The sequence below is a fragment of the Camelus ferus genome, chromosome 12 (assembly GCF_009834535.1).
Source record: "Camelus ferus isolate YT-003-E chromosome 12, BCGSAC_Cfer_1.0, whole genome shotgun sequence".
NCBI lineage: Eukaryota > Metazoa > Chordata > Mammalia > Artiodactyla > Camelidae > Camelus > Camelus ferus.
In genome coordinates this window covers 46,528,267-46,549,871 of record NC_045707.1, presented here as the reverse complement: position 1 = coordinate 46,549,871, position 21,605 = coordinate 46,528,267, and the positions used below count along the sequence as shown (strand labels likewise).

The following is a 21,605-nucleotide window of genomic DNA, read 5'->3' as shown; positions in this document are numbered from 1 at the left end:
CTTGATCATCAGGTACCCAACTCTGATTACCCAGTCTGAAGTAGCCTCGCCTCACTCACAATGACATCATTGTTTTATTTCCTTCCTGGCCCCATCATTGTCTGAAATGATCTTCTTTCTCTGCTTCTCCCTTGATTACAATGTAAGTTGCATGGGGACTTTGTCTCGTTCATTGCTGTATCCCCAGAATCTAGAACAGTGCCAAATGCATAGTAGGTGCTCAAAAAATGCATGTTAAACTAACGGAGTTGATTGAGTGATTGGGAAACTCCCACTGGCAGGCTGAGACTTGTGCGTTAAGTATCATAAAACATTTCGATTTGTGGACTGATGGTCCTTCCCAGCCATATCAGATCACTTGGTTTCAAACTGGCTTGGTTCTGGTCTAAGATGAAATAAAGCAGCCTCAGATCCATGACTCATGTCCCAATACCATTCAAAATTAGGAATTCTAAAGGGGGATGTTTTCTTATAACTGTAGAGCATCCCACTGTGTTTATTTTAAATGTCACAGATTTATTTAGAAAAATCATTTATTTTTTCTGTTGAGAAGATTGAGCTTTCTTGCATACGTGTCCAGAAAGTGGATTTGTTGGGGGGGTAGGGCAAGAAAATGATCTTAACTTCCTTTTCATCAGATGTTAAGAACAGACATCCAGTATAAGCAGATAAAAAGCAATTAGATAAACAACGAGCGCTAAAAAGTCTAGTACTTTATTGTTGGAACCTCGAATCCAACCTATGCTGAATTTGTCTGTGTGGGTGGAAAGTGAATTTTTGCAGGCTGAATATCTTGGGTTTGGATGCAGCTTCTCAGTTTCTCCCATATTGCAAAGCATAGCACATGTGTTCAGTTATGGATTTCCACAAAACTGGCAATCCTTAACCCATGAACGGGTGAGGTTCCAAAAGTTCATTTGCAAGTTTGGCACTCAGCATGCATTTTCTCATAGAAACGATGTCATAAATTAAAGACTGATTCCCAAGTCAGCCCACGAAATTCAGTTTATTTAATTTCAACAAATATTTGTTGAATATCTACCAGGAGCCCAATGTGGCAAGTGAGATGACTAGGTGATATTGAGAGAAATCAGATGCCATATTTGGACTTAAGGAATTCCCATGTCAGCTAGGGAGACAGACGTGTCAGTGGCCAGTGTTCATTCATTCAGTCATACATCCAGTCAACAGGTATTTATTGAGCACCTACAATGTGCCGAACCCTATGCTAGGTGTTCGGGACACAGTTCTTTCTTGCCTACATGGAACTTGCAGTCTAGTGAGGGATAGAGATACTGTATGAGTCAGGTTTCTGCTCCAATAACAGTGTGTTAACAGACACATTCTTAGTGGCTTACCAGAACAAAAATTTGTTTTTCTTGCTCATGGGTCAGCTCCAGCTGGGGTGGGAGGGTGCAGGCGGTGGGGGCACTTCATCAAGCTGCAGGTGGAGAGTTTGACTCAGGACAGCTTCACATGTCTCTCGTCCTGCATGTGTGCTTCTCAAGGTTGATAGCAGAAGGACAAGAGCCCAGGCTCAGCTAGGCAGCACATTCAAAGCCGTATTTGCCGATACCCTCTTGGCAAGCAAGCCACACAGCCAAGGCCAACATCAGTGGGGTAGAGAAATACTCCACCTCCTCTAATGGCAAAGGATATGGATGTGTAATTCTAGAACAGGAGAGACTGAAGAATTGGGAACAAAAACCCAGTCTACCTGAATAATTTAAGGAGCCACCAACCTACTAAATAATCAAATAGAGAGTAATAAGGGTCAGCACAGAGGAAGTGGAGGATTCCACGGGGGCATGTAAAAAATATCTTACCAACAAATAACAAGTTTTTGTGAGGATGTGGAGAAAAGAACCCTTGTGCACTGATGGGAATGTAAATTGGTACAGTCACTATGGAAAACATTTTGGAGGTTCCTCAAAAAATTAAAAATAGAACTACTGTGCAATCTAGCAATTCTACTCCTGGGTCTTTTTCTGAAAAAAATGAAAACACTAATTCAAAAAGATCCATGTCTCCCTGTGTTCATTGCAGCAACCTAAGTATCCATCAATAGATGAATGGATAAAGATGTGGTGTGTAGATGCAGTGAACTACTACTCAGCCATTTTAAAAAAATGAAATCTTGCCATTTGCAGCAACATGGATGGACCTAGAGGGTATTATGCTAGTGAAATAGTCAGACAAAGACAAAATGAATGATTTCACTTATATGTAGAATCTAAAAAACAAAACAGATTAACAAAAATAACGAAACAGAAAGAGTCATAGATACAGAGAACAAACAGGTGGTTGCCAGAGGGGAGGGTGTTGCGGGGGTGGGGGAGGGTGAAATAGGTGAGGGAGATTAAGAGGTACAAACTTCCAGTACAAAATAAATGAGTCATGAGGATGAAATATGCAGCATGGGGAATATAGTCAATAATATTGTAATAGCTTTGTATGGTGACAGATGGTAACCAGACTTGTGGTGACTGTTTTATAATGTATAGAAATATCAAATCACTATATCGTGCACCTGGAATTAACATAGTGCTGTAGGTCCATTATACTTTAATAAAAAAAACTAACAGGCGCAGTGAAAATGAATGAATGAGAACTGACAGGAACTTAGAAGGTCAGAGAAGGCTTCCCGGAGGAAGGGGTATTTAAGCTGAACCTGAAGTGTGAGCAGATGTCGTACAGGTAGAAAGGAGGTGGGGAGCTGGCTGGAGGAAAAGGCTGCTGTGCCAGGCCTGACTGGCAGTGTGATTGGAGTATATGGTCTAGCTGAGCACAGTTGGTTAATGAGGGTGGTGTGGTAGGCAGGGGCAGGTGAGAATGGGTCTTGTAACCCATGTTAAAGGATTTGGATTTTGTTGGAAGGACTCAGAGAAGCCTTTCCAGGGCTTCAGTTAGAAGACAGACTAGATCATTTGGGTGTTTTAGAACAAGCCATCTGGTTCTAGAGAGGACACCACTGGAAGCTGACAGGTCACTTGGAAGGTGGTTGTAAACCAGCAAGAGACTGGGAACTGAATTAGAGAGATGACTGTGGCAATGGAAAGAAGTAGGTGGATTTAAGAGCTGTTTGGAAGGTAGAATTGACAGGACTTAGTGATTAATTGGATCCCCCCTTGAGTCTGACACACTAAAAATAGGGCTATAAGATGAAAAATAAGTATCAAGGTGGCCACTGTTTTTCTGAAAGATGTATTCTTTCTCCTTTGATCTAAATCTTCACAAAGGATATAAAGAAATGATACCAAACATTCACTCGGTTCCTTTGGAGCCCAAAGAATGGGTACACAAGTCAGATGGAGAAAGACTTCCGAGAGATGGCCGGCTGAGTCTCAGAGGTGCAGCAGAGCGAGTTGTAACTCTTTTCCCAGCAGTGCAGGGGCTTTCCTGTTGTGATTACAGGGGAAGGAGTGCAGGTATCTGGCTTGGGTACCAGAGGGGCAGAGCAGGAATGTAGGAGGACTAGCCTGTTTGGGATGCCCAGCAGTGCAGGGGAATGACTTCCACATTGGCAGCAGGAGCAGTACAGCAAAGCCGGAGGAGTACAGGTCCCCGAGTCAGTGTACTCTCGGGATCAAGTCCCGGCTTCTGTGTGACCTGCAAGTTTCTTAACGTCTCTATGCCAGATTTCTTCTATAAAGCTGGGTTAGTAACGGTACCTCCCTTACAGGGTTACTGAGATAATTAAATCCGATAATGTGCATGTAGTCCTAGGCACAGTGCTTGTTTGTAGTCAGCACTCAAATAATGTCAGCTATTATGATGGTGGAAGCCCAGACGGGGAGCCAGTGTTTGTAACCGAGGTTGGGAAAGGCTTCAGAGAGGAAGTGAGATTAAAATTAGGTCTTGAAGCCTGAGTAGACTTTTACCAAGGCAAGGAGGGGATGGGAGGCAATTCAGGCAGCAGGACCAGTACAATAAGAGATCTTTAGAGGGAACAGCAGATTAAATTATATCACTCCAGCACTGGCTCTAGAAGCAAGTAGATGGGAAGGCATTGGGAGGGACCAGGATGGGAAGGGCTCTGAGTCTGGACTTTATTAGTTGGTGCTGGGAATTTATTAAGGGGTTTTCAGCAGAGGGCTGACATGATCATATTTGTGTCTTAGAAAGATGATCCTGATGGCAATGCAGCAGTTGAACTGCATTAACCCAAGCATTAGCTGTACCACATTTCCCTCTCCTACCTCCTCTAGGGTCACTGTCTTTGAGTATAATTTATAAAGAGTAAGTTTACCTCACATTTCTTGTGGCATCATCAACTTAGCAGCTGTTTCTCCAAATTTCACATACCTTCCCACCCATCCCAGCACCACCTCAAGGGCTCCACTTGGCTTGGTCCCAGTCACGTAATGGAACCAGGGCGGGGTCCTCTTCAGAAAATGGGAAGGCCACACTCATCTGTATTGTACCATCCTGGAATGCTCCACCCTACCCAGAATCTGTACAGGGTGGGGACAAAGCCCCCAGACATACTAATTATAAGGTATCTGTAGACTCCCCTTGATTATTTGTATAAATTTAACATTGGCTCATATTCTTCTAGATGTTTCTTCCACATTGACAGTTGGGAGACTTTCAGATAGCTCCTGGTAGCAGTTTTTAGGTCTTCATCTGCTAGTAGGCTGTTCTACACATGACACTGCGAACGAGATCATCTCTCAATTTGGTCTAACAACAGACTTTCTGAAAGGGTCGGGGGTAACAGAAGGGGGTTTGAACACTGGAGAGAAAAACTGAAATCTAACTGCTAAACATTCATCCCCAGTGCCCCCAAATTAAATGATTTGCTTACAGACACACCCAGTTCTTGCATTGTTCTCCTGTCTTGAGGTCTGCCTTCCATCTCTCTCCCAAGAGACAGTCCTTCTGCAAGCCTTGCCAGGGCCAGTCATCAACCCTAAGGCCTACTGGCTGTTACTGTCTGAAAACTTGACCAAGACAACCCATGGTACATAGTAACCATAGCCACATTCTTCTGAGACCTAAGTTACTGTGGTTCAGTCTGCCGTCATGAGAGGTGGGCAGTGTGCAGCAAAGAAGGCCACTGAGGGCTTTTCAGGAGATAAATCCATCAGGATGTGCCTACCTATCCTTCAGAACACAGTTATAGTGCCCCTTCCGCAGGAAGCCTGCCTGGTGCCCAGGGCCAGCCAAGAGACAGGGTCCACTTGTCTGGAGAATTTGTGTATCACACATCAGATGCCATGCCCCTGTGTGTTCCGTTTATTATTTTTTTAAATAGAGATACTGGGGATTGAAGCTAGGACCTCTTACACGCTAAGCATGTGCTCTACCACTGACTATACCCACACCCCAGCAATACCTACTTTTGAGGTGAGAAAACAACCTTAGGTTTGTATATTCACTTCCTACTTAGTAGCAAATTACAACAACTTTGGTGGCTTAAAACAGCATTCATTATCCTACAGTTCTAGAGGTCAGAAGTCTGCAGTGGGTTTCACTGAGCTAAAACCAGGGTGTAGGAAGGGATATGTTCCTTCTAGAGGCTCCAGGGAGAATCCGTTTCCTTGTCTTTTCTAGTTTTTGGAGGTAGCCTGCATTCCTTGGCTTGTGGCCTCTTCTTGCGTGTTCAAAGCCAGCAGTGTAACATCTTGATCTTTCTGGCTCGGAATTCTGTTTCTGGCATCACGTCTCTGTCTCTGACTGTGACCTTCCTGCCTCCTCTTGTGGGGATCCTTGTGATTACTTTGGACCCACACAGAGAATCCAAGATAATCTCTCCATTTGGAGATCTTTAATCACATCTGCAAAGTCCTTCACACCATATAAGATAACATATTCCCAAGTCTCAGAGTTAGGGCATGGATATCTTTGGGGGGACCATTAATCTGCTTACTACAAGCTGCACAAGTGGTAGAGTCATGATTCAGATCTAGGCTTAGCTCTGACTCCCAAGCCAGTACCTTTACCGAACGTTGTAGTGAAAGGGAAGAGAAGCAAAAAAAAGAGACATCATCCCTCGTGGTGGGAGGAGAGGGGAGCACCTGGTCCAGATGGACCCTTCAGGGATGACTGGTTATATATAAGAAAGGTGATGGAATTTAGGGCCAACTTGATTTATAGAAACCCTTCCACTTTGACACATCATTTAACAGATGTTTATTGAGCACCTAGGGTGTGCCGGACACTGTTCTAAACCCCAGGATTCTCTAGCAGTGAACAGCACAGCCCCAAATCTTTGCCCTCATGAAGGTCCTTCTAGTGAGGTGTATATTTCCTGGACCTGCCGTAACAAGCAGCTGTAAACTCGGTGGCTGAAAACAATGCAAATGTATTCTTACTCAGTTCCGCAGGCTAGAAACCCTACCTTAAGGTGTCAGGAGGGCCATGCTCCCTCTGAAGGCTCGAGGGGAAAATCCTTCCTCTCCTCTTCCAGCTTTTTGTGGCTCCTAGTGTTTCTTGGCTTGTGGCAGCATCACTCTAGTCTCTGCCTCCCATCTTTATGTGGCCTTTTCCTCTTTGTCCAGTCATTGAACACCTTAAATCCAGGATGATTTCATTTCGAGATCCTGAACTAATTATATTGGCAAAGACCCTATTTCCAAATATGATCACATTCTGAGGTTCTGGGTGGACATGAATTGGGGGAAGGGGACATTATTTAGTCCACTAAGTGAGGGAAGATGGACAGTGTGAAAATAGGTAAGAAAATAGTGTGTCAAATCTAGTCACTCTTAGGAGGAAAAATAAAGCAGAGGAGGAGGGTTGCTTGCTGGCAGCAGGGGTTCAACCAGCGGGTCCTGGAAGCCCTCACTGAGAAAGGGGAATCTGAGCCAAAGCCCAAAGGAGCACACTCTGCTTTGGGGGTGCCCCCCTTTGGAGGTTATGGCCTCATCTAGCTGAATGGCCAGGAGGGTGGTTTGAAATGGAAGACAGTCCTAATTCTACATCTGTCCCTCCTTTCCTTCCAGTCTGGGATATGTCCTTGTGCCTGGAGTCTGTGCAGTGTTGCTTCTTCATGGTCCAGTGCGGCTCTAATGGCAGTGATGATGACAATAATGGGACTACGGGTGGCCTCTCCTTCTTGTGCAAGGACCCCATTGTGCCGACTAATTGTGTAGAAGCAAGTAGGACAAGTGTCTGTGGGGTGGAAGCAATGGGGAGCAAAGAGGAATATGTTGTTTGGGCCTTGGGGCATCACTGAATTTCCCTGGCGGAGGCTGTACCCATGCATCTGGGTTACCAAGGCTGCTGGAAGAGATTTGGGCCTTCTCACACTGGAGCAGGGTCTTGGGTGGACCTGAGTCCCCTGGCTTCTTCATTATTTTTGTCAGCTGTTAGAGGAGCTGTGAATAAATCCTACTTATTTCAGAGCAGCAGGTGGAGAGGGGTTGAAACTATGAAGGCACCCCGACAGTGGTCAGTGGCTGGCCCAGGGAGAATGCTCCCTGGACCCAGAAGCCAGTTTTGTTTGGTTGAGCTGGAAACTAAGGTCCTCAAACCTCAGCCTCCAAACTACTTACCTTCACATCTCTTTAATTGGTGCTGCCTGACTCGAACAGGTACCATTAGGAACACCCCTTTTAGTAAATACATGTTTTAATGGAATGGATCTTTTTTTTTAATGACCTTACCTCAGGCAGCAGGCACTTTGAATTTCATAAGTATGTATCGATTGGCTTTTTAAAAACTCAATTGTTTTCACTTGTCTTGGTGACCTGGTACTTGTCCTGTTCCCAGCAACTCCTCCACATTCAAATGTGATGTTCAGATCTTCCTTGGAAGTCCTCCTGCCAATCTTTAGTGGTTTTGCTCTTGTAACGTTTTGTAACATTTGACTGCTTGTTGGAGTGACCATTTCTGAAATGCCCTGCATGGGATTCAGTATTGCTCTCATGAAGATGGGGTTGTTATCACTGCCACCTGCTTAGTGGTGGGGAAACTGGGGTCCTAAGAGGCTAAGGAATGTGCCCCAGGTTACACAGAGAATATGAGAGAGAGAGAGCAGCTTGGAACCCAGATCTTTATGACTCAAGAGGTGTCCTTTCCTCATCTTTATTTCCATGCTACCTGTTTTTGAAAATGCCTCCCTTAAATTCTTCGGTTGTGTTTGCATTTGGAAATTAAAACACTGACTTTTGCTGCACTCACCACCCACAAAAGAACCACTTGCAATGAAGGCTACAAATCCCTTTTGTGTGAGTGTTTCAGTCTGCAGATGTGTTTTATGTGTGCGAAATAGCTCCAGGTTTCAAGACAAAGGCTGATTTTCCACCATGCCAGTTAAACTAGCCAGCCCCGTGAACAAAAATCAGTGAAACAACTTACGCTGGTATCATGGAGACATAGACAAGAATTTAGTCACTTGAAAATTTAATTCTTCATCCAGTTCAGCTAATGCTTGTTGAATACCAGCCATGAGCCAGGCCTGGTACCTAGGCCCTGGGGAGACAAAAATGAATGAGGCTTTGCCCCAGAGAAGCTCATAGGTTAGTGTTGGAAGAAGGCACCAAACAAATAATTTCAATACGCTGTGGAAAGTGCTCTCATAGCTGGTGCTCAAGGTGTGGGGAGACCCCAAAGAACCCTTTAGTCTTGGGAAGAAGAAAGCTTGTGATTAAGAATCTTCCAAGAAGTATGAGCTGTGTCTGCTTCCTCACATGGAAAAGGCAGGCTGACTGTTGCCCTGGTGCGTGTGAGTGATGCACTGGGCAGTCTGGTTAACTTTACCGCTCTGGCCTCTGTCACATCATTACCATTTCGTGTGTGTTTATCTTATATCAGGCAAATTTTTGCCTAAATTCTGTTTCACTTTCCTGTGTAATACATATAATAACAACTACTAATATTTATTGAGGCCTTATTGGAAGCCTCAGTTAAATGTACGTTTTGGGGACAACTCCATGACATACCTTTTTATAAATGTACATTTTTAAATAGATGTACATTTTAGTAACAACGCCATGAGAGAGAAACCATTATTATCTGCATTTCTGTAGCTGGAAAACCTAAGACACAGAGAGGGCATGTGATGTGCCCATTGTTACTGGCTTGTAATTGGCAGAACCACTCTCCCCTTCCTTCACAAAATTCTAGCCAGTCTGGTCTTTAATCAGTTCCTTTCAGGGACCAAGCTTTGAGTGAACTCAGGGTCTTGGCACACACTACTCCTTCTGCCTGGGGTGCTGTTCCCAGCACACTTGATGTGGCTAGATGGTTTTCATCCTTGAAATCTGACCTAAAATGCCATCTCTCTTAACTAGCCTGTCTAAAATAGTTCCTCCCTGTTATATTTTTGGTTTCTAAAGAAGACTTACCTCAATTTTAAACTATTTAAATTATTGTCTGCTTATTTGGTTTTTGCCTGTGTGCCTCACTAGAACATAAGCTCATTAAGAAGGAAACTTTGACTGGTTTAGACATTCATGTGTCCCCAGTGCCTATTACTGTGTTTGGAGTCTGGTGGGCACTCAGTAAATGTTTAAATGTTTGTAGAAGGAATGCCAGACAGAGCACTCAGCCCTGGTGGTGCCAAGGTGAATAAGGTGGGCCTTTCCCTTGGGGATCTTACACTGTGATCGGAAAGACAGGCAATCAGCAGCCAGTGCATTGTGCTGTGTACAAGAGGAACGTGTATAAGGTGCCCGTGGGGACACAGAAGAGGGCTCAACTGCTTTGCCTGGAGGCTGGGCAGACATGGAGGAGGTGATGTTGGACTCTAAACGCTATTTCACCAAGTATTGCAGGCCCTCGGACATGCTGCACGTGCCAGGAAGAGCCAGGCAGGCTTCACTGCATGTGTTTAAGTGACTACTCTCTGCGAGGCACCATGTACTAGATACTAGCAATCGATGTTTTGGGGAGCTTGCAGGCTACATAGAGAGACAGACTTATTAGACCACAATTGCCTGGGGATGAGTTTGGAGAGGAAGGCAAGGGCTAGATCATAGTGTTGAGGTAAAGAGATGAGCATGGAGACGTGTATTCTAGGCTCCAGGTCATGAAAGGGATGTAGGTAGAGGAGTTTGATGTTGGTGAAAGGATGCCATTGAAGATTTTTAAGTAGGAAGTGAGATGACCAGTTCTGTACTTGAGAATAACCTAGATGTTGGTGTGGAGACTGACTGGAGGCAGGGAGGAGGGAGGCCAGTCAGAAGGCTGCTGCAAGAGCCCAGGTGAGAGGTGCTGGACGAGGGCGGATTGCAGGAGACAGCATAGAGTGATGCTTGGAATTAATAGGTCATGATCAACTGAATGTATAAGATGAGAAAAAAAGAGCCAAAAATGGTGAATAGTTTTCTAAGTTAGGATCTTCCATTTGGATTACTGCTCGTTAATCAAGGCGGGCCCGTGTTTCCCAATGTGCACGGCTAGAACTTCTAAACTCTCAATAAAAAAGTTGTAAGATAGTGCATCAGTCATTCTTGTCCTGGAAAGTTACAAAGCCCACAGGCATATTCAAGGCTCTGAAAAGTCCTGCAGTAGAGAAACTCGTTTAATTTTATTTAACTAGTGTTTCCCAAATTTCTTACCAATAGAACCCTCCTTTAACACTCACACCTAAAACAACACACTTTGAGAAATGCTGAGAAATGGAATAAAACCTGTATTTTCCTACCTAGCCCAGGCTCTGGGATGATGTATTTACTATTATCTTGACTTCTATGATATTACTATCCTGGAAGCCTTTGAAAATTTTGAGGCATTTGTTAGAGTAGTAAGAATGTGGACACCAGGGCTGGACTGCTGAAATTCACACCATGCCATTGAACCTCTCTGCACCTCAGTTTCCTCATCTTTGAAATGGAGCTGTAACAATAAAATCTTCCTGAGGTAATTGTAGGATCAACAAGTTAATTCCTGGACAGCCCTAGGGACAGTACCTGGCCCCTGGGAAGGGCTCAGTAAGTGAGAGCCCTTGGGAGGGACAATACACACTAGTAGATGAGACTGTGGACTTGGAAGCTGCATTGCCTGGTTTTGAACCTGAGCCCCTCTGCTTACTGACTCTGTGAGTTTGGGAAAACAATATGGAGCCTCCATGCCTCAGTTTCCCTCCTCTGTAAAGCAGGGAAATTTGTTGTAGCTACTTCATAGAATTGTGAAGAATAAATGAATCAAATCATGTGAAAGAACGTCATCTCCTGGCATGTTAACTGTTTTCACTTAAAAAAAAATCTTCTAAATTGTCTCTGTTATTAGCATAATTTTCTTATGTAGATTGACTCTCAGCTCCAGTGATGAAGATCCAATTTTTCAGCTTTCCTGGCAAGTTATTTTGGTCTTGTATTTTGGCATTCCCCCTCACTGACTCTGGAGGCCTTGAATTCAGAGTATAGTTTGTCACAGAGACTTCCTATTCTATTCAGTTGAGATTGGTTTCTTCATCTCATGGGCTGATGATGTTAATAAAAGTCCCTCGATTCTGGGGAACACCTGGCCCCTCCTCTGGGCTCCGTGCGTTTCCTAAAATTGTAGACATCTGTTTCAAATCACTTAGCAGAAGACCTTGGGATGCTCTTGTGGCAAAACCTCCCCCTACCCCAGCGTGTACACAGTCTCCTGTTCTCTGAGAGAGAGGCTGGATTATTTTCTTATTAAAAGTTTTCTGATGTTATATCAGTGTAGAATCTTTGGAACAGGTCACCCCAACCCTCACATTCAAGCCAATTACCTGATATTTAGTTATCAGTTTACTTCAGGGACTGTCTGCTCTTGGTGAACAATTAGATTAGAGGATGCTGATGAAATTCGAGTGGCAGAAAGTAGAAGTTACATTTCTGAGTTCAGAGTTTCTATTTCAAGGTTGAGTAAGTGGTAAATTTTTACTAAGAGATTCTAGTCTAATAGAATCAGAGTCTCAGGGTCCCCCAGCACATCCCATAGGCATTTACCTGCCTGAGAACATCAACTCCTTTTCAAAGGTGGGTCTCCCTGGTCTTTACGTTGGCATGAAAACAATTAATAATTTAAGCCATACTCTTTAAAAAATAGAAATACTGTATAAATACAAAACTGTAGTAATAAATTTAAAAGTTGATCTAGCTGGGCACTGTTCCCAGACTACCAGATGAGCAGGAACACAAGTAAGAAGAAAAACTGCTATATAATGCAAATGGCTTCAGTCTCATTGTTTCCTGCTACTCTTAGGTTGCAAATATAGAGAATTGAAGTTCCATTACAGATAAATAGGTTTTGTGGGCTAACCTGGAAACCTAATCACTGTTTATAACATTATTTCTATGGGGAGAAAAGTATTCCGTATTACAAACAGATGGTTTGCAAGCAAAATTTTGAAACACAATAGCTTTGTGAGTTGGGGGCCTCCTGGAATTTTAACCTGCAGTTGGATGTTTTGTATTCAGGGCTGATGGATGAAAATTAGAGGACTCTCAGTTTCCCCACTTCTGTGTTTCCCTCCCAAATCCTTGCTCCCCTCTTCGTCCTAAAAGCCTTCTCTATTCTCTGGTCCCTGGGGCCTCATCTGCGTTACCTCATTCTGACCCAGCCCCACCCTCCAAACACTGCTGGGGCCCCAGGAAGCCAGGAGGAACTCTGAGCGTTGTTCTTTTGTGTACATTATTAAATGGCAGTCAGGGCTCATAGGCGACCATGCAGCCCAGTGACCAAGAGTGTGGCTCTGAAGCCAGACTTCTGCCACGTGGAGCTGTGCAACTTTGGCACGTTATAGCACTTCTCTGAGCCGCTGTCTCATCGCTATAGAATTAGGTGGTTGTGAGGACTAATAGCAGAGGACTGTAACTAACCAGAAACACTCAGAGCAGTGCCAGGCCCAGGGCGTTTCTCCACGCAGTTACGTGGTGGGGTAGCTACTCAGGGACATCAGGGTTTAGACAGATTCCACAGGAAGCAAAGCCACTGTTTGCAAACACTTTCTGAATTCCAAACAGCAAACTTGGAAACAAGGGTCTGGACTCTCTCTGTTCATAAGTCAGGGCCCAGGGAAGTTCTGAACATACTTTTTTTTTTTTTATGAATTAGGGGTGGTCCACATACTTACATAGTTGAGTGGTAATACTAAACTCTTATTATTTTGGATAGATTAAGCTCTATAGCAGATTTTTTTAAACAAGCCTTCTTAAGTAGTTTCATTCACTAAATTGTTTTCACCTACCAAAAGTTTGTTTTTCTTCAGGCAATTATTTCTTTGCATTTGAGCTTGTTCTGTTTTCTAATTTGCATATAGACTAATATCTGCACATTGGCTTTATCTTGTAGGCATGAGATCTAGCTGGAAATAAGGACTAGAAAAATAAAATACTTAGGATTTGGGGATAGACCCTCTGTAGAGGATGGGGCCATAGCATAAGATAAGAAAAGCAAATATATATCTTCAGTTTTTTTCAGAATGCCCTCATTCTTATTTGAATCCAGTTTTCTTCTTATTTGTGGCCTGAAGAAATGGAAATGAAGCCAGTTAAGAGATCAGCCTTTTTGAGAGCGCCTCATTGAGACTTCACCAAGAGTCGTGTCTGACAATGAGATTTTAATTTTATTTGGACAGAGGCTTAAGTGTCTATCACTTGACCATCGCTTTCACTGATACGTAGGAATGAGAGTGATAGCTTTCAAAAGGGGACCATTTCAGAGTAACTGGGTTTGTTTACTAAAACGTGGGCGCTATAAGATCTGTTCCCCCTCCTTAAGAAATTTGAATATGTGGATAATGTGCTGTCATGAAGATTTTATAATCTGCAATATTGGAGAATTAATAAGATGTTGTTTGACCATCTGGTTCTATATTCTTGGTGTCATGGTTTGCTTTTTTATTTTTTTATTTTTATTTTTCAACTGATGAGAAACAAGGAATGAGAGCATAGACATTTCAGAGGTATTTTATAAACAAGGAATTTAGGTTTAATTGCTTAACATGGTTAAATTTTATTTTTACCTTATACAAAATAGGAAATGTAAGGCCTATTACATATATTTTTCCCCAAGACATGAAAGGAAAACCTCCACTTCTAATTTGTTCCTTCTCTGGCTCCAGATTCAGATTAGCTGACATTAAAAACAGTGTCTTTGCTATAAGTAGGAGTCAGACATAAATCATGAGGAAACTCTAGAAAGAAAAATCACCTACAGGTAGGACCTATAGAGATTTCATATTTCATCCATTCATTCAAAAATATTTATTGAAACCCTAGTATTTGCATATCATGCTGCCAGACACTGAAGGATCTGTGGAAGAAGTGTTAGAGACATCCTCCCTTCCTCTGAGAAGCTTACAGCTTACTTGGGGGGAATGACATAGATGTATGTATGAAACAATTAAGTTGTGATTCAAGGCAGCATATGATTAAATACCAAAATGTGTGGTTCCGACAAGAAATTCTATAGGAGTTCAGAAAAGGGAGTGATAACTCAGTGGCATCACTGTTTTCTGCCTACAGATTGGCAAATTGTAGCACTATTTGTATGAAATATTTTACACTTGTTTTTTTGGCAGCCTCAGGCCTTGACCCCCAGGCAGTATTAAAAGCCTACAAAAATATTTGTTCTCCAGTCTCTCTGGCTTTTTTCCCCTTCCTCTTCTTCTTTAGGCAAAGGAAGTGCCTTATACAGACCAGAATGTCCCTGAGAGGCAGGTAGCTTTTGTCCGTCAGCATCTCTTTTAAATACAAAGTAGGGACCCAGCCCTGTCATTCTCTGTGTTTGAATCCAGCAGCACATGTCCCTCCAGTGCAGGCTCGCCCTGATATTGAGAGGTTTAATTTGAACTTAACGTCCGTGACGGACGAACTAGCCATCCAGGGTCAGATAAATTTATGGCTTTGGAGGATTGCTGATGAAAATCCCCATGGTCATGATGTTGGTGAGGGAACTGACACAGATGTAGGAGCGTTTGGACCCAGATGTGCTCCCTGTGAGCTGGGTTCCCCAAAATATTAGAATATGATGACACGCTGGAAGTATTGCGCTGGGGGATGATGCTTAATGAAACTCACTGGCTTCCTGTTCTATTTTTGTCATATTCAAATTAGCGCAGTGCTCAAAGACGAAGCCATGGGGCTTAAATTCTTAAGAATTAAAAATAGAGAGAGAGAAGAGAAAGAAGAAGAAATAAAACGCTTGTGAAGTCAAGCACACTGTTTGGGACCACACCTGGCTCCACTCACATCCTTTCAGGGACTCCCCACAGCTGAATGTGGTTATCATTGAGTTGCTTTTTAATCTCCTGTGATTCATGAATTTTCAGTTTCTTTTAAAACTGTCACTGGTTCTACCCCACCGCTTCATTTTAACCTTAGGCCTGGAGGAGGCATAGATAACAGGGATGCTTTGTTCTGTCCTTGATACTGTTCAGTGGAACGTCCATGGGGCTCAGCACCACTTGGAAATCATGTGGCCCTTGGTGTTCATTCTTCTTGTCAAGTTGGTGGCCCTTCTGGAAGTGAGCATGACCTAGAGTGATCGAGACATCAAGCAAAGCAGTGATCTCGCCTGTCAGTTTCTGATCGTGTTTATCAAAGTTGTTGGTCCTGGCCACAGCTTAAGATTTATTTGCGGGCATCCTCTGAGCTGGCTGACTTGGGAAAGTAGCCCTGGAAAGTGTTTCACCCAATATCTCTTGATATAATTTGGTATCTGTCTAAATAAATGTTATGTAGCAGATGGTTATGGAATGTCTTATCAAATTCTTGGGAAGACTCTGCCCTTGTAATATTTTTATTTAGTTATCATACTGCAAAGCACAAAATGGCAGCTTTTTTTTTTTTTTAAAGAACAAAAAAATTACACAATGGGTTGATATTCTGGGAAGGAATGGCAAACCTAAAATGTATTCTATATGTAATCCCTTTCTTGGGCTGTGCTGTGCTGTGCTAGGTTTTTCTGGAAGGGAGCTCTTTAATTTTAGCATCCACAAGAGGATGTGTTTTGGATCTATTTGGCAATGTCATCTTGAGAGATGGCTCAGGAGTCTAAGTTCAACATGTCCACATTTGCTCTCTGCTCTCAGACATGATGGAAAAAGCACTCTGCTGGTTTCCTGTTGCTTTTCATGGTTTTAGCATCGTGTTCTTATTCTTGCTCAAAATCAATAATCCACTATACAAAGTCTGGCATTTTGTACTGAAGCCAAGTACGAGAAAGTTTTAACTAATGCATGTGTGGGGTTGCTCTTTTTGCTGCCTTTTTTTCTTTTCTTTTTTTTTTTTTTTTTTTTTTTTGACAGGTGTACTTTTAAAGAAGATTGTGTGCATTTAAAGAACTCAGAAAACTGGCTGGATATTTCATCCGGAGCGAAAAAATGCCCTCAAATTCACCTGTCTCGAAGTAGTAGAGATAAGGTAAGAGGAAAGATTTTTAATTTGTCTCTACTGTCTCATTTTACACAACTCATGCTAACTTCCTTCTGTGTATAAACTATCTTTTTTGCGATAAAATAAGCTTAGTTGTGAGAGCCCACTCATTTAGTTACCTGTTATGGAGAGCCTGCCAGATGCCACCTGCTTTGAAAGATAATGGGGATGTAGTGGAGAACAGGGCATTGAATCATGGGCTTGCCCTCGTGGAGTTTGTCATCTTGTGGAGCTGACGATGACCTTCATTTGTTGAAACCGAGGAAGGGAAGGACTACTAGTGTAGTAGAAAAACATATTAATAAAAAGAGAGGGAAAAAAAAGAAATTCAGATTTATGAGCAACAAGACTCCTTAAATGTGGCTTAAGTGTAGAATTTTGGTTTATGGTTCATTTTCCTGACGTGTTCAGGCTGCTTCTACAACTGTCTTGTGGACTTGGCTTCAGGCAGTATTGATAGAGCAGGAGAGAAACCAATGTGGGCATGCGTATTGCAAGTAGGGTCCCTGGGAAAGTCAGTGGGTTCTGGCCGTGGCAGGTCCACCAGGGCCAGCACATCAGCCCTGCCATTGGATGAGAGACAGGAAGCAACATGAGCCCAGTCAAGCATGTTCTGATTCACATACCAACTGCGCCCCATGCGGAAGAATGGAATTCCTGCTTTGCTATCTCAGTGGCTGTAAGGAGACATTTTCTTCCTAATTACAGCTCTTGTATTATGAATAACTGTACAAAATCCCCATCAGCAGCCAGTTGACCTGTCTGTTGAGCTCACTCTGTTTTATTTGAATGCCACATTAACAAGGAAATGGGCCACTTTCTCTTTCCCCTTACACTTTGCCATTTCAAATAGCAAGAACCATACCATTTAAGATGATTTAACATTTAATAAAGGAGAGCCAGAGCATTTAATGAATGATAAGTAATGGAATCAAGCTTTCACGTCAGAACTGATCAGAACTCATGGGTCTAAACTTATTTTGCTGTTGTCACTTTCTGTTGTCCTTGTGTGGGCAGGGATGTGGAGGGTGTGTTGGTAGGGGATGCCAAAAAAAACCCTTTCAGACCCTTCATCCAGGCCTCCACCAGCCCTGAGCCAGAGTGAATAGATTCTGTGAGAAAAATGCTTAAGCATGTAAGTATAGGTATGGCCAAGTTTTTATTGCTCTTATCAGTCTGGAAAATAGCTGACGTTGGTGCTGATAGAAACTAGTAGAAAATACCATGATCAGTAAGTACACCCAGGACTCCAGTGAGTGGTTAAAATTCCACAAGGCTCTTTTTCCTTTATCATTTTGAAAATTTTAAGGGTAATACTTCAGGTGAGTGTAGTAAGGGAAATTTGGTCGTTGAATAAAAAGTGCTGCTCACGCAATTTGCTTACCTACCTTTGAGTTCATGCGTATAAATTAATCACCATTCACATCTAGTCTGGAACATTACAAAGCATGCTTACCCAAACAACCACTAGTGCTTTCTTCCCCACCCTGAGTCCCACTGTGGTTTACCCTAATCCCTCTAGAGTCTTCCCACACAGCCATTACCTCACTCTCTCCAGCCTACCACCATTGTCAAGGTAAAGGAGGTAAGAGTTCAGTCATTTGAGTAAAGCTATTCTTTGAAACCAACTTTGGGCTGATGATTTTAGTAATGTTGATAAGATATCTGACCCCGTCTCTTGGTCATATTATTTCAAAATATTTCCTGTCCTTATGGTTATCTGTGACTTGCCTGAAAGTCTCAGATCTTCAGTTACTTAAGTAATTCCTTATCCTGAACCTATAGAGATGGCAGTCTATGATTTTCACCATTTCTATTAGCTTGGTTTAAGAGTGTTTGCTAACTGCCCATCATGTGCCTAGTAACATTCTAGTAACTTTCTAGGTATGGAAAAAGCCCATATGATACAGAGCCTCTGTTTCCAAGAAGCTTTGTCTCTTTACACAAAACAATTAGGAGATAGTATATCCTCATCACGAAACTCGCATTAAAAAGAAATATTTAGAGCAATTCCAATTGTCTTGGAGGGATTTCATGAGTTTTTGTTGAGTAAAAAATCAAGATGCAGGAAAGTATTACAACATGATCTTACATTGACCTAAAAATGTCCCTGTATGTGTTTATGTATATTGTTGCTATTTGATTATTTAAGCATGGAGAAAAATACGGAAGAATTCATACTAGGTCATAAACATAAGCTCCCCTGATGGAATGACTGAAGTAGTGGAGAGGGAAGGTCAGAGACAAGTAAAAAAGAAAAAGAAAACTGAAATTCTTACATACACAGACAAACACAAAAAAAGGATGTGTAGCATCCCACGTTTGCATTATGTAAAATTTTATTTGTATACCTATAGAGAGATTCTAACATTCAATAAAAATGGCTTATACTGATTAAAAACAGAAAAGGTATAGTAATAAAAATACTTTCTATAAACAGCATGGTTCCTAAGGGAGAGATTAGAAACATTCTTTTACAAATCAGAACGGAAACATGGAGTTCCTCTGTCATTGATACAACCAATGTTGTTTTAAAGTTGTATCCAGTGCAGTAATACAAGAAACAAGTAATAGAAATAATTATTGGAATGGAATAGAAGAAAATAATCATTATTTGCTGATCTTAAGTGGTTATATATCTGTAAATTCTAAATACATTAGCTTTTAAAACTATTCTGATTAATAAAGGTAAAATAAAGTTCTACATGTTCAATGAATATTCATGTATCAGTAAGCTTACTACATGTAGTACAGACTGTTACCATCCATTAATAAAAGATCTTATTCATTAAAAACAACAGAATAAACTTAAAGAGTGAGGTATATACCCCATATTTTAAAGTTACTTTTACTATGAGATATATGTTGAAGCCAGCTACCAAAAACAGTAATTCTGGCTATGCAACAGCTTGCCTTAAGCACGTTCTGTAATAATTAGATAGTGGGGCAGTGGTCTACCGAGGTTATTTACAATTCATACTAGGGAAGACTTATTAGCTAAAAGCATAAGCAAATATAAAAATATAATAAAAATTCCACAAGATATTTTCTTGGAAGATATGAAACATATCTTAAATATATCCAAATGTAAATTACATTTCTTGGAGGGAAGATATCATAAAAATGTCACTCTGCCTCAATATGTCTTCTAGATTTTGTGTGATCCCAGTGAAAATTTGAATAGGCTTTGTCTTAAAATTAATGTAAAATTCATCTGGAATAATATGAACTGGTCAAGAATATACAAGATATATATTGAAAAAACAGAACTTTATTTAAGCAAGACCATTTCCAGATGATTGTAAACATGTATATTATTGGCAATAATTCAGGCCAGGACTCTGGTTTATAAATAGGAATGTAGATCCATGGAATAGAGTAGAAAGCTCAGAAATAGATGTAAAAATTTTAAAGATTATTTGTCACAAATTAGGAGGAAACAAGTGAGTTATTTCATAAAAGTTGCTGAAATAATTGGCTTATGATATGGAAACAATTTAATTCACATTTTTTACATTGAATATAAAGATAAAATTTGGTCTAATTAAGAAATCCATCTAAAAACCTAGCACAGAAAATAATTGAGCATCAGATAATAGAAGTATAATTTTCTTGGCTCTGAAGCAGTATGTTATGTAATAGCAAAAGAAAAGTATTCATATACTTTAAAAAAATCTATATGACAAAAATAAGACGACTAAAGCACATACTTCAGGGAAATATTTGCAACAGGCAAAATATTAATTTCAAAATACTAAAGCTAGAAGAAATGAAAAAGAAAAACAGACACCAGAAAGTAAGCAGGCAGAAGTGTGTATTCTCACAAAAGGAGGTTTAGAGGGTTAGACATAGATACGGAAAATCATTCATCCTCACCAGTTGTCAAATAAGAACAAATTAAAGTGAAAGTAAGGTATGCTAACACCTAGTGATGGTGATGCCAATTAACACAACCTTTTTGGAAAGCAATTTGGCAGTATGTTTCAAAAGTCATAAATACATTCATTCTGTTTAAAGCACTAACTCCAGGCTAAGACTTCTGAAAAGTAATTTGGAAGAAGAAAAACCGTAAGTGTAGAGATGTTACGGCAGCCGCATTTATAGAATTAGAAACTTGGAAATAACCAAACTGTGGCAATAAGAGGAAAGGTTCAATAAAATAAGGTCTGTTGGTAGTATGTTATGTGGCAGGAAGTTCTTTGGCCCTATGGACATTACTAGCTAATTAACACTCAGACTTTATATTTCATCTGACCCTTTGGGTCTTCGTTCTCTCTCTCTTTTTTCAGTGGAGGTACTGGGGATTGAACCCAGGACCTCGTGCATGCTAAGCATGTACTCTACCACTGAGCTATATACCCATCCCCCTCATTCCCTCTTTGTCCAGCTTAATTCAAGAAAGAGCTATTAACCTGATAGGATTCCTACGTTGGGTTCATTAAGCTAAGGCATCAGCTTTTTAACCATTCTTGCCTGGAAACCGAAAATACCTTCAACTCCCTGGATACCCTCTCCTTGCACTGCATTTGAAAAAAAAAAAATTACTGTCTCCTATTTTCTGATCAACTCCAACTTCTGCCCCTTGTTCCCCTGAAACTGAGCTCCACTGAGCCATTCCAGCAGGCACTATTAGTCCTCATCTTACTTGGCCTTTTGGCTGCATTCTTGGGATTCTCTTCCATTGCCTTCCACGGCACACCCTCTCCATGCTCTCTTCCTTCCTTCCTGGCCGTGCCTCTGCCTCCCTTGCTGTCTCCTTCTCTCCCTGACTCTAAATATTGGACTTGTTTCCCCAGTTTTGGATCTTCTCTCCTCGCCTCTATACTTTGTCCACAGACAATCCACTCCTATGGCTTTATATACCATCTCTATGTCCATGTCTTCTTTTTCTCCAGCCTAGATTCCCTTCCTGAGCTCCAGGATCATATCCTCTTAATTATCACACAGGTATCTTGAACTAAACATATCCAAAACTGAAGTCTTGACTTTTCCACCCAAAGTCTGTCTCCTGCTTAGTGTGTCCCATTACAATATATGGTATCTCTGTTCACCCATGTGCTCACCAAATCCTCCATGTCCACATGTCCCACTTCCAATCCCAGCCCATGCTACCTCTGAAGAGTATCTTGAAGCTGTCAGTTCTTTCCGTTTCCACTGTACCATCCTAGCCCAGGCTTCTATCATCTCTTAATGATCTCCTAATACTGAGTGGCCCTCCAATTTTCATCTAGTGACTTTCTTATACTTCTACTAGACTATAAGCTCTTTAAGGGCAAGGATGACTGTAGCTCTTTGGTTCACAAA

General features: G+C 41.6%; 1 protein-coding gene across 1 annotated transcript in view; it reads left to right on the top strand.

Moving 5' to 3' along the window:
* Positions 1-21,605, top strand: part of PLXNC1 (plexin C1) — a 139,006-nt gene that overhangs the window by 36,823 nt on the left and 80,578 nt on the right. Inside the window, 1 exon segment of the mRNA XM_032493616.1 lies at positions 16,175-16,289. Within this exon segment, the coding sequence (XP_032349507.1) occupies positions 16,175-16,289 (115 nt within the window).